Source organism: Punica granatum, chromosome 7 (genome assembly GCF_007655135.1).
Source record: "Punica granatum isolate Tunisia-2019 chromosome 7, ASM765513v2, whole genome shotgun sequence".
Taxonomy (NCBI): Eukaryota; Viridiplantae; Streptophyta; class Magnoliopsida; order Myrtales; family Lythraceae; genus Punica; species Punica granatum.
Window position 1 is genome coordinate 3127432 of NC_045133.1, and position 13253 is coordinate 3140684.

A 13253-nucleotide genomic window follows, 5' to 3' on the forward strand; every position below is an offset into this window, starting at 1 on the left:
TATATGTATAATATATATATATATAGATTTTGCTGGGGGAAATCACTATATATTGGGGTTGACCACAGTGGTAAGCATTTGTTTCTATGATTGGGGTTAGGTGACATGTCCCTGCATGTACGTATATATCTTAGAATAATATATGAACATTTCTCACCAAAGTAGATATTACCTTCCTCGCATATATAATGGGACCTAAACGGAGTTGGTGGGAAGATTTTCCAAAGCATTGATAGTTTTTTGGTATATTACATGGACGAAGTATGTAGAATATATAAATCTATATCTGAATCAAATCACCCTAGGACTACACATATTGAATGTTAACAAGACTATTTATATCCATGAAAACCAATCAAACTAAATAAATGCTACATATAATTTCACTAACGAGAATCGAGTCTGAAACATTTTAATTACAGATTGAGAGAGGGCATGTGTCACTATACTATTTTCTTTCTCTGAATTGGCGGATTCTAAGATATAATATATAATATTATATGTTATCAGAAGATGCCTTCTGAAGAGAGAATAATGTCATTTCTCCTTATCAATCCATAAGTTTCTCTCATTCACAAGTGTCGGGACAGCTCTATGTAATACCCACCTACACACGTACCATGAACGTGGTCAGTCTTTTCGTACGGGAAGCCATTCTGCTAATTGATTGAGACTAGACATGCTCACGACCGCTGGACACACGAGTTCAATCAAGGATCGACGAGGGGCTGAATTTTGCACCTGAAAACAATACGGGAAGTTCTTGGAGACGGCATGCATGTGCACAATCGAATCGAATGGGTCGAGATTGCACTATGTCTATGAAACAAGGATGCCACTGAGGAGAGACGACCTAGTGATGACCCCTCTATATAGGCATAGGAAACTTAATGAAGTTGCTAATCATTCGTACTAATTATAAGGTTCGGAGATTGCATACGGTGGGATTGATTGTCAAGAAGAACATATTGATCCACAAATTAACAATTGTTGCTCGGCCGGTCGACAAAGACATATCAACTGCCCTTTTAGGTTTCAAGCTTGGTCGGGGATTGATGCAATGCTAGCAGTCACCTAGACTAGAAATGGTTTCTTCTTACAGTCAAATTGAAAACGAGTGCAATTATAAAATAAAATTATTCCTGTATTTTTAATGATTACATATAATATATATACATATTTATTTTTTGCAACCACATTTATATAGTTTAATTTATCTATTTCTAAGCTGTGTTAGTTCGAGAAAGTGTCCGTCCATTCCCTGCTCATGATTCAACAAAACGAAAAACGAAAACCCAGTAAACAGTCCTTGCAATGTGCCATGGTTCTTAACCTGAAATTATTAGATTGTGGAATTCGATTATTCATACATATATATATATATATGGTTATGTAGAGAGGTTCATGACTCTGTTACAATGAAATAAAAGTTCTAATCTAATAGCTAATAAATGGGCACGATGGTCCCCAACGGGTATCAAACTTGGAACTTCTTGGTTACCATGCAAAATCGTGCACCACTGTACTACACTTTTTTTAATTTTATTTATATATATATATATATATATATATATTTCCCCTTTTCCGTATTCAAAATTGGATTTAAATCCACATGCGGATTATGTCTCTGAATTGAATTATTTGGTGCAAGCAGATTCATCACTAGGTGAAACTCCATCTCTAATTGGACTATTTACCTCAGCCATACCTTTGAATTACAAGAAACGTTCATAGGCTCTGACCCTATCCTTTAATCTCCTAGAGGGAGATCATCTGTGCATCCAAGCGGAACGAAAAACAGAGAAACTTATCAAAATCCCCTGGTCCGTCCTTTAATTTTCATTTCTTTCGATGTGCATCACTTGGCAATTGGCATCCATAGATTCAGTGGGTCCTGACTAATCTAAGTTCGGTTGGGTCTTGACTCTTCCAAAGGTGAGTTTTCTCCGGTTATCACTTCATTGCTTGTATATATCACGAGGATTCTTGAATGATTTCATGTCACAGCCGATACATATTATAACTCGGACCAATTGCTCTTCTCCCACTCAAACGGGGCAGGGCCCATTGGGTCGTTTCTCACTGGGTCCATTACCAGCCCAATTATCGAACCATGAAAACAAATTGAGTCTCCCACCACTAGCCCGGGCCCATTTACAGCCTAAACTGCAAACCATTGGGCCCCACCTGAAATGACTGGCAATTGGCAAAGCTACATGGGATCCTGGCCCATGCCCACGAGACAACTTGTGTCTATTATTCCTTGATCACTGGTTATCTTCTATATCTATGAGATGGTATTACATGAACTCAGTGCACCATCATCTATGCCCTAACCATGCAATGGATGCCACTTGTCAAGCTATTTTCTCAAACTAGTTCCCAGGCTTTTGACTTTTTTAATTAAGTGTTCGGAGAAATAAAGAACTCTCTATCATGCTTTTTAGCAGTCGTTTCCAACTGTTCTCCTCTCAATGACAAAATCTTATGCATTACTCACACATCTGCCATTAGAAACACCGCTTCCCGTCCAATTTGCATGTGTTAAGCATGTCGCGAATGTTCATCCTAAGCTAGGATCGAACTCTCCATGAGATTCATAATTAATAGAATAGAACTTCAATTAAAATAATAATATCAAAAAAATATTAAATCCTCCCAAAATTGTGCCTTTTAATTTTCCTAACACTCATCTATATTAAATAGCTCATTGTTTATTAGTGGGATTTTTAATTCTCTTTGTTTTGTCTGAATTTGTTCATCTTTTGTAATATTCAATTAAACTAATTTTATGCTTCTAGTCATCCTTTTTTTTTACAGAGTAAATTGTCAAGTTTTCTCTTCTTTTTTTTCACTTGATTTTCATTTTTGGTGATTTTTCTAATAATTTTTACTGATGCAAGAAAGGAAAAAAGATTGCTGAAAATGATTGAAATAATATATTGGGAGGAATTTATTATAAAATTTTTAATTGTTAATTTGCATGTCAATAAAAATAAAAAAAAATTATGTATTAATTTTATTAACTTTTCTTTAGTAATTTTTTTTAAAGGCCTCATATAATTTTTTGTTTTAGGGCTTCTTTTCTCTTGCACCGTCCCAGAATTTTACGGTTGTTTATTAGTCAAATTTCTCATTCTCTTTGTTCTATCTGAATTTGTTCATTCGTGATAATCAATTAAACTAATTTTGTTCTTCTAGTCATCCATTTTTTTATCAACTAACTTGTCAACTTTTCTCTTCATTTCTTGACTTGACTTTCTTTTTTTTTTGGTGATTTTTCTAATAATTTTTACTCTTTTCTTGATGCAAGAAAGAAAAAATATCGTTGAAAATGATTGAATAATAAAATATTCGGAGAAATTTATTATAAAATTTTAATTGTTAATTTGCAAGTCAATTAAAATAAAAAATTATGTATTAATTTGTTAAATTTTTATCCTAAAAAAGATTTTAAAGGCCTCATATAATTTTTCGCTTTAGGCGACCATTTGGCTTAGGCCGCCCCTGTCATATAGCACATTGACAAAGCTCTCAAACGTCATATAGTATACATTTTCCATCTTTTTTCTCATTTTTTCGTTAGACCACTTCATAAATATGTCGATATATAGCTCTTCTACATGCTAGAATTGATTATTATAACATATAAGAGTTGCCAACCGAGACGTAGTTGTACAACATAATCCAATTGATAAAACCAAGGGCTTGATTGTTGCATGACTTTTCGAGTGTAAGGCCTAATAAATTCGGACTTTAAGATTCATATATCTATAGTCTTAACTTAAGTGAATTTTGCAAATTCGGTATGTGGTCTGTTAAATGAATTTAAAATACTTGTTCACATTATTTGTATTTCTGGATATTATTAATGATTTTTTAAAAATTTAAAAATTCTCTCAAACACTTAAAAGTTTTTCACAAAAAATGAAAATATTTTGATAAATTTAATGTACTAAATATCCTCTAAATAGAACACAAAAAATACATTTTCTATATTATCTTCTTTCTATTTTGTAGTCATATTGTGCGTATTTTGAGTTTTAACATAATTCTTTTTGTAATTTTTTATTGATAATAATAATCCCACGCAATTTAAATTGGTTCTTCTTGTCCTTGTAATTTTGTTCTTCCTGAATCCTACAATCCTATTTTTGTATGATTCAAGTTTTGCAGTTATTTACCAAAAAAAAATTGTTGCAGTTAAATCTTTTGTTTCTATATTATTTAGGTTTATTATCCATTTCAAGCACATATAAAATTATAAAGAATGTCGGAAAATACGTGAGACTTCTATATTTTTTTAAAAAAAAATTGGATAAGTACGAATTTTTATTTTGATAAACCTCAGTTTAAAATTTTATATGTTTTTCATTGTTTTATTCTTAGCAAAATTATTATTTTTATTATCATACTAAAAACATGAAATAAACTTTAAAAGTTTTTAAATGTTAGGTTTTCTCAATTTTCGAAATTACAAAAAATTCTTTCAAAAATAATAAGAAAATTACATAAAATTAATAATTTCTCAAATCCATGTAACGTTCGCTCCTGTATTTAATTTTATATAAATTGACAAGAATGAGACTGGTCACACTTATTACTAGATATATAATAGAAGAACTTGGCGTTTTTCCTCCTTTATATCGTAAATTTCGTGAGGTTAATTAGGATTCTTTTATGTGATATTTTCTCACAGAAAAGGATCCTATTTCAATTTCTATTTCGGGTAAAAGTTGGATGTCATTGTCAAATAGCTGGGCACACGCCATCATCAATCTAACAACTATTAACTTGTAAGTTTCTATAAATAATTTATAATCCAATCTCATTTTCTATTTCGAGGGGATGGGTTAACTACTACTTACCCAAAATTCCTGGCATCTCACCCACTCTCAACTTTGGTTCATTTCCTTATGAAATTATTGCCACAGCCAATTCTTGCGTGTAAAAAGAAATTAATTTTTCCTTCCCCTTTCCTCGATCAATATTATGAGTTTGGCTGAGATGGTAATAGTACTTGCTCCTCAAGTCTGAATCTTACCCAAAGACTGAAACAAATTCGATGCAAATGACCTGTTTGAACTAATCTTGAAAGGATTTGTGAGCTCAACTTTAGCATTAGGATAGGCTAATTTTGTGGAAAAATAATAATATAATTTATAATAAACAATTATAATATATAAAACTGGAGAGCAAAATAATGAAGGCCCACCAACACCATTTTATTGAAAATCTCAGCTCATAATTTATATGGAGAAGGACTTCGGTGGGGTGGAGTGGGAAACTCTTCCTGAAACCATGAGATGCCTCGGTTTTTCAGAAAGGTGGATCTTTTGGATTTATCAATGCATCTCCACAGTGTCTCATTCAATTTTCGTTAATGCCCCCCAAGGCTTCTTTAAGCCCTCTCGTGACATTTGACAAGGTGATCCTCTCTTACCCTTCCTATTCTTGCTCCTAACTGAATCTCTCTCCAGACTGCTTTCCCGAGAACAAAATGTGGGCAACATCAAAGGCATTAAAATAGGGAGAGATTGTCCATAATTCACTTACCTTCTTTTCGCCAACAACCTCTTCCTCTTTGCTGAAGCTTTCTCAATCAATTTGACCAAACTTTTCGGTCTTCTCCAAATATACCAAAACTGGTCTGGCTAAAGCATAAACAGAGCAAAATCGACTTTCTTGTTTAGCAGGAATATGCCAAACCAAACCATAAATTGTCTTTGTCGGAACTTCAATCTGAACAAAGGGAAATGGGACTTAACTTACTTGGGTCTCCTTCTTCACATATAGCAAGCTTAAACCCACTCTTTCATCTCTATTAGAGACATAATTTCAAAGAAACTCCATGTTTGGAAAGCAAAAACTCTCTCCCAAGCTGCTAGGGGAGTCCTCATCCAAACTATCGCCTCAGCCATTCCCTTACACAATGAGGATGCTTCTCATCCCCAAGTCTATTTGCTCATCCATCGAGTCAATGTTTTCAAACTTTTGGTCGGGATTTTCTTCTCAGGGAAAGCCGAAAATGCACATCAAGTCTTGGCATAGCATGTGCTCTCCTAAATCACATGGGGGTCTGGGTTTCCGTGGAATGTGGGACTATAGTAGAGCTCTTTTAGCAAAACAAGCTTGGGCTATTACTCAAAACATGGACATGCCCCACATTCATCTCCTTCGAGCTCACTATCTCAACCACATTCCCTTCTTACATCACACCCCGAACTCCCGAGCCTCCTATTTTTTTGGAAAGGAGTCTGCAGCACTAGGGACCTTCTGATCAAAGGGTGTTGTTTTCGTATCAGGAAAGGCCCAAGCATCGACATGTGGGTGGACCCCTGGATCCCTAATAACCCTCACTTCAAACCCTCTGATTCCTGCCTTGGAATCAATTCACAATATAGATGGGTTAGCAACTTGCTTTTTCTAGGAACAAAAACCTGGAACCTCACTCTACTTGAATCACTTTTTGACACAAATACTCTACAGGGCATTCTTATGATCAAGTTAGACTCTCACTTCTTTCCGGATAGATTATCCTGGGCCCTACCTCCAATGGAGTGCTCTCCACCAAATCAACCTATATCACTGATCAGAAATAGAGATTCCATTTGTCCCCTCTCATTCCCATTGAGTGGTCAAAATTGTGGAGGGCCAAGATACATGCAACGCACAAGCTTCTCTTATGGAAGCTCATCACTTGCTCCCTCCCAACTTCTGACACTTTGCTCCAAAAATTTCATATCCCTCACTCTCTATGCTATCTCTGCCATAATGCTCTAGAAAGTGCTGACGACCTATTCCTCTCTTGCCCATTTTCCATCATAGTGTGGTCAATGCTCTCTTGGCCCATCAAAATTAACTCTCAGAATTTCCTCTTTGGTGGACTGGATCAAAATTCAGTTGGGCATCAACAACTCTGTGCAGCTTATAGGAAATGACTTGCACAAATTCTTACTGCAAGCGGTTGTTTGTATGGATTTTCTTTGGCAAACCAGGAATTCAATCAGGGAAATAATTGCATTTCTTGATCCCCTTGCAGCAGCAAAAACTATCAATAGAGGAGCCGAGAACTACTAGGAAGCCTGGAGAGAACATAACTTGGAGTCTTCCTCAAGAAGTCAGCCTGGCCACAATCTCATTTTCCACTTCGGCGCTATTACCAGGCCTCACAATACATGGCTTGGAGTTACCTGCACATCATCCAATGGATCCCTCTCATATGCTTGGACTTTTCACTCAAGCAAACTCGACCCTCTCGAAGGGGAAGCAGTGGCTGCACCAGAAGCTATCAAGTGTGCCCAAAAAATGCCGACTAGTTTGTTGCTCCTTTCAGGCGATTTCATGGATGTGATTCGAGCTCTCTGTAATCCTCATCAAACCTCAGTACTGTAGGGTGACTCTCTCTTTGCTTCGTTTATTGATTCAGCTATTGACTGTCTAATCTTGTTTGATCATTGAGATGTATCTTTCTATCCTAGATCCTCAAACTTTCTTACCCACAATTTAGCTTCATGGGCAATCGCGTCTGATTATTTTGGGCCGGTTAACATCTATGATCTCCTTGCGCCTGTTTTTGTTAAAGATGGAGATGTTGACAAGCCATGATGTATTCTGATCCTTTCCTCTGATGAATGAATACCATTAAAGCAAAAAATATTACATATCTTTTCTAATTTTTGGAGAATTTAATAATATTATTAATAAAATTGCTAAGTCGACCATTCTTAATTATCATACTAAAAGGAAACTTCTCTCGATTCACAAATAAATATAAATGTTTACATGGAAACAATTATATATTTTATCAATTCATGAATAATTATTAAGAGTAATTTTAGAAAAATTGTTCTCTCGATAAATTAAAAGATTTCTTCATAAATATTAAAAGAATTAAATGCTGTTAATCTTTTCACATAGTAACTAAATGTGCGGCACTACACCTAGTACATAAAAGTCAGAGATAATATGAGGAAGATTCACAAAATCATTTTTTTTAGAACGGATCGTCTTTTGGCTGCTTAGAGAATTTAATATCATCAACTGAAACATGATTATTCTTAATTATTACACTTAAGACAATTTCTCAATTCAGGAATAAATATTAAATTATTTTTACCAATTCATGAATATATTTTTAAAAATAATTTCAAGGAAAAAAATTTCCCTTGATAAATGAAAAAAAATCCATAAATGTTATAAATTAAATTATGTTATCTTCATGCACTTGTACGACGTGCAAACCTGTGCCTAGTCCTCCTTAATCCCCAACCCCCTAGAATGTTTTGGGAGAGACCCACCCGTCGAGCAGGGACAAAAGTCGGCCTTAGTGATCCGACGGTGCCGAGTGGAAGGGCCGTCGCTCAACGGATAAAAGTTACTCTAGGGATAACAGGCTGATCTCCCCCAAGAGTTCACATTGACGGGAAGGTTTGGCACCTCGATGTCGGCTCTTCGCCACCTGGGGCTGTAGTATGTTCCAAGGGACATGTAACTTTTTGCGCTCTTCCGAAGAGCCCCTTAGAAAATTTCGACCAATACAAGCTATGGTGTTGCACATCGTTAGCGGAAAAAACCATTCAGTGATACTAATATGGGATGCGAATCCTACATTCTCTTTTTTTCGATAAGTGCGAATGATACTTATGAAAAGTATGATGTCAATGAGAATTTGTTATGTCAATCATGGACAACATACGCTTGCCTTCCATCTCGAGAGTTTCGATTTACTGATACTATCAACGACAACATGTCAATGTGAAACTTGTGTATGTACTTCATGTAGATATATATGTTTTTTTTCTTATGAATAAGTAGATATATATGTTGTGTAATCGACATGATCAATTCCATTTAGTTATCATCAGTTATCACACATGTTACATCCAATTGCCAGATCAGTTATTATCAATTAGTCGGAGAAAAAAAAAACGATGCATTTAAAATCCCCCATGCTCATTTTCATTAACAGATGTTTGGCTCACAATTTATCGGCAACACATGAAATGCCCGAATATCATGAAACGACCCCAAATCCTAGAAGGCTAAACATTAAGTCAACAAGAGAGAGAGGATCTAGTATAATGGTACAAGATATCAACTTTCGGAATTAAGAGGTCCTGCATTTGATCCGTACGAGTGATATTTATGTACTCTTTTAATTCATTTTATTATTTCCTATTCTTGTACTAGTTACGCCACGTGAAAGAAAGTCAACAAAGCCCTAATTGATTGAATATGGTCTGCATATTAATCTGTTTTAAACTCAGATAAGCATGTTTCCACCGAAAAAAACTCAGATAAGCATGATTAATTGATTGACCGCCCATTTGCATTATTCGTCCCTTGGTCTTCTTCGTCCATCATATCGGAAACCCTTACTACCCTTGTCTCCGGCAAGAATATTACCGCCGCCCCGCATAGACCTATCGCGAGTCCGAACACTAAAAAAGTCAGGAATCGAATTCTCCTTCCTGCTGAAATCAGTATCGGATCAAATAGGATTCCTAATATCATCGACTGCCTCATCATCGAAGTGGCCGAATTTCTCATGCGTGTAGGGAATAACTCAACCGTATAGATAAACAGCACGTTACCAGCCATGCAAGCGCAGAAGAAAGACGCTAGCTCCATCACCATTCCGGCACTCTTTAGCTCGCTCCGGACGAGAGCGTACGCAATGCTGAGCACACTGCTTAGTGTGGTAGACCCTAGCAATGTCTTCTTTCTACCCAATTGATCCATCAAGAAATATGAAGTGAAGTACGACGGAATGATCAGAAGCCCATTCAACGTGAGGCCGAGGTAGATGCTGTACCCGAAGTTCCCAACCCCTAGAAGAACACCATAGTACATCATCGCTGAGCCAAACCCTAGGACCATGACGTTCAGCAGTAGTTTGAGTGCCCTTCTGGTCTTGAACAGATCCTTCATCGATGAATAGAGGCTGACCTTGGATGAGTCTTCCTTAAGGGTTGGCGCAAGGCTGGAGACGTAACATTTCAGGCTATTATGCCTCTTGGGCGCAATTCTTCCGAGTACCGCCACAGCCTCCATTTCTCGTCCTTGCGTCAAGAGCCACCTCGGGGACTCACTGCTGAAGAAGTAAACTAGGGCAGAATATACTATCCCGAGTAGAGAAGTCGTGAGGTAGAGGTTTCGCCACGAGGCAGCCCTAAGTGCGTAAGCGATTGGGGCTAGTGATAACATCCCCAGCGTTTCCATGAAAAGGCCCATCATCCCGATGAACCGTTGCCACTTTTCCCCGACCATTTCGGTGGCCAGTACGATTGCGCAGGTCCCGATAGATGCACGTGCGAGCCCACTTACGAGCCTCAGGCCTGAGTACATCCAGATATTGGCGGAGAACGCCGTCGCAAATGCAGCCAGGGACATCACTAGGCACGACATTAGAAGCAAGTTTTTCCGTCCGAGGGATGAGTCCGCAAGGGTGGCGAAGATGAAGCCCCCCAATAGGCATCCCAGGTAGAAGGATGAAGTGGGCAGGCCGGTGACGAACGAGCTGGCGCATTCGAGGGCCCAGTCCGATATGATAGAATTGTCGGAGGGCCCATCCCAAGCCCACTGTGATGCGGGAAGGTCACACGCGTTCGAGCTCAGTGAACAGGTGGTGTTGGCCACGGATGTGCAGTGCCAGGTTGGTTCTGCGTCGGTGAAGTCGCTAATGATAGCTTGCTGACCGTCAATGAACCAGGCTGCCGAGACGGTCATGGCCTGGAAGAACTGCGTCCACTCGAACCCTCCCAAGCACCACTCGACCAACTCGTCTAAGGACTGCAGGTTGGGTGCGGCTTCACTCAGGGTTTCTTGCTCCGATGACGACTCGGGCGTCAAGAGGAGTGGAGTCGAACTTGACATAATTTAATGTGATATTTTTGCTCCCGAGACTGGTTTCCTTTGACTATGTTGTTTGTGATGCTTCGAAATTTCTGATATATAGTGAATGGAATTGAAGGGAGAGACGTGTGAAGGCGCGGCTTAATTTTCGGCAGATATATTTGTTATACTTTACTCCGTCAATGCTGAACCAATTTATATTAATATATTAGATATATATTAATTTATACTGACCCAATCGTTACCTAACAGATACATGTAAAATGTATCCATTATCAATTATAAAAAAATGGCTGGTCTGTACCAATAGAATGCTAACGTGCTGGACCGAGATGATCACACCATAATCTCCTCCTTCGAAGATTTCCATAATACACAGCTATTTTTCTTTTTTCTAATACATAGCTATTTTAGTCCGGCCATTGATATATAGTCCGATATCAAGAAACTTATTATTGTAATTATTGGGGAATATTATCTGATAATATTCCCTAATAGTGTTATTGCTTAATCTGGGAAGATTGCTTCGTGTTTCTTGCAGGTTTGATTGAAAAAGAAAAGTACATCACTATCATACAGAGTCAGGTTCAAAGAAAAGAACGTCCCAATATCTGATCTCCGAGATTTAGGCGAATATAAAACAGTAGTTTGTTATATGTCTAATAAAGTTTTTGGCATGTGAAGGTCGTGGAATGTTTAATTAACTTGTGAAGAATCAAAATAAAGTGTAGTTCAGTAGCGCACGCTTTCACCTGATAATCAAGACGTTCAAGATTCGAGACGTTTAAGGTTTTATATCCAATGAAACTACTCGTGTCCTTTTATTAGTTATTAAAAAAATTCTATTTCATTGTGCTAGACGTATCGAGCCTCCCTTGTAATAAAAAAAAAGAAAAAAAAAATAAAAATTTGTGAAGAAGAAAAAACGAGAACGCGTGGCCTCGACCTAGAACTTTGATAAAGATTATTTTTGACTTTCTGCAACCTATACACGAAACATCAACAACGCCGATGTCTCGTAATCTCAAATAATCTAATATGTATTAATTAATGCTAATTAAAAACGTACGAATACTTCTAACCAAAATCGAGCCAACAAAAAAAAAAGAGTATTCTTCTAATTAAAGTGCACGTACGTAACGCCCTTTTAGTTGACAAGTGGTTTCGTAAAAGCTATCTATTTAGCTACTTCCCCTTCATTTTATCCTGCTTTTCCTAACTTTTCTTTGATATCAGGATACAATTCACATATATAGGTTGGTTCAAGTGAAAAAAAATAAAATATGACGTTGGTTTTGCTGCAAATAATAAAAAGTGCAAAAATTACTGATATGATTTTGTTCACGCATAACCTCTTCTTCATAAGTAACGTCTCGAGTTCAAGTTCTGCGAATGAAGATAATCTGCGATTGAGAAAATGTTACCTTTCACTAGACCGACTCGCTTCGACCTTAAATTAGCCGGAACCCGTTAGATTTTACGATATTAGATGGTATTTATCGAAGGAAGTGCAACTTTTTCTTTAAAAAAAATTATGATGACTATTTTCGAAATCTTCACATTGTAATTGCAAATTGTAAAGTTTGAGATAGCCGAACAGTATTACATCAAAGATCGTAGATGTTCATCCGACGTCCGTTTGGAGATTGAGTGTCCCTCTTTAAGCAAATGATAAGGCTGTGTCATTTTCTGAAATCTAAAAAAATAAAATAAAAAAGAGTACAATTTGACCTTTTATATATCGTACTTAGATTGGAAGGTCCTATCTGCATGATCTATTAATACATTATATTTTAAGCTCATTTCCTGCGCCGATTACCGGTTCAGAACCCCTCTTAGCTCTACTCCTTTGTTTCCAAATAGTAGCAGCTTTATGTAGATCGCACTTGGCTCCGCTTTTCAGCATTGACTGGGTCCATATAGAGTTTATTTCCAAGAAATTGCGATTAGATATAAAGTATCTAGAAGGTTCTCTGCAATTGTATTTGTTCTCATGGATATGCTATTGTCACATTTCTTTCCTTTGCAGTGATCTTAGTAGATTTACTGTATTTTTTATGTCCTTATAATCTTTCTTGAACATTTTACCTTATATTCGTTTTTTTGTTATATCAATGGACAATCATTGATTGCCGAGCAAAAAAAAAAAAAGAGTTCCCCGTTTGGCCACAATATTTAATTTAGAAAAAGAAAATCCTAATTTGATTTTTGTATCAAAGAAGGCCTAAAACCTAGTACAATGAAATATAAATCATAAATAATTAATAAAGAGGTATATATAGTCTTATTAAGTATCGAACATACGACCTCTAGATTAACAGATGAGGATATGCGCCATTACCTTACATCCTCTATTGATAATTTGATTTTTTTATTGTCACATGATCTTCGTATCC

At 36.7% G+C, this 13253-nt stretch overlaps 1 protein-coding gene across 1 annotated transcript; it reads right to left on the reverse strand.

The window, feature by feature from the left end:
• Nucleotides 1-9309: 9309 nt before the first annotated feature.
• On the reverse strand, nucleotides 9310-10878 carry LOC116213639 (organic cation/carnitine transporter 3-like). Its single transcript, XM_031548659.1, has one exon. The coding sequence runs from the start codon at nucleotides 10876-10878 to the stop codon at nucleotides 9310-9312; it is 1569 nt and encodes a 522-aa protein (XP_031404519.1).
• Between the last annotated feature and the right edge of the window lie 2375 nt (nucleotides 10879-13253).

Bases quoted from the DNA above. Each gene is read 5' to 3' on its own strand.
- LOC116213639 (XM_031548659.1), bottom strand. From the start codon at position 10,878: ATGTCAAGTTCGACTCCACTCCTCTTGACGCCCGAGTCGTCATCGGAG.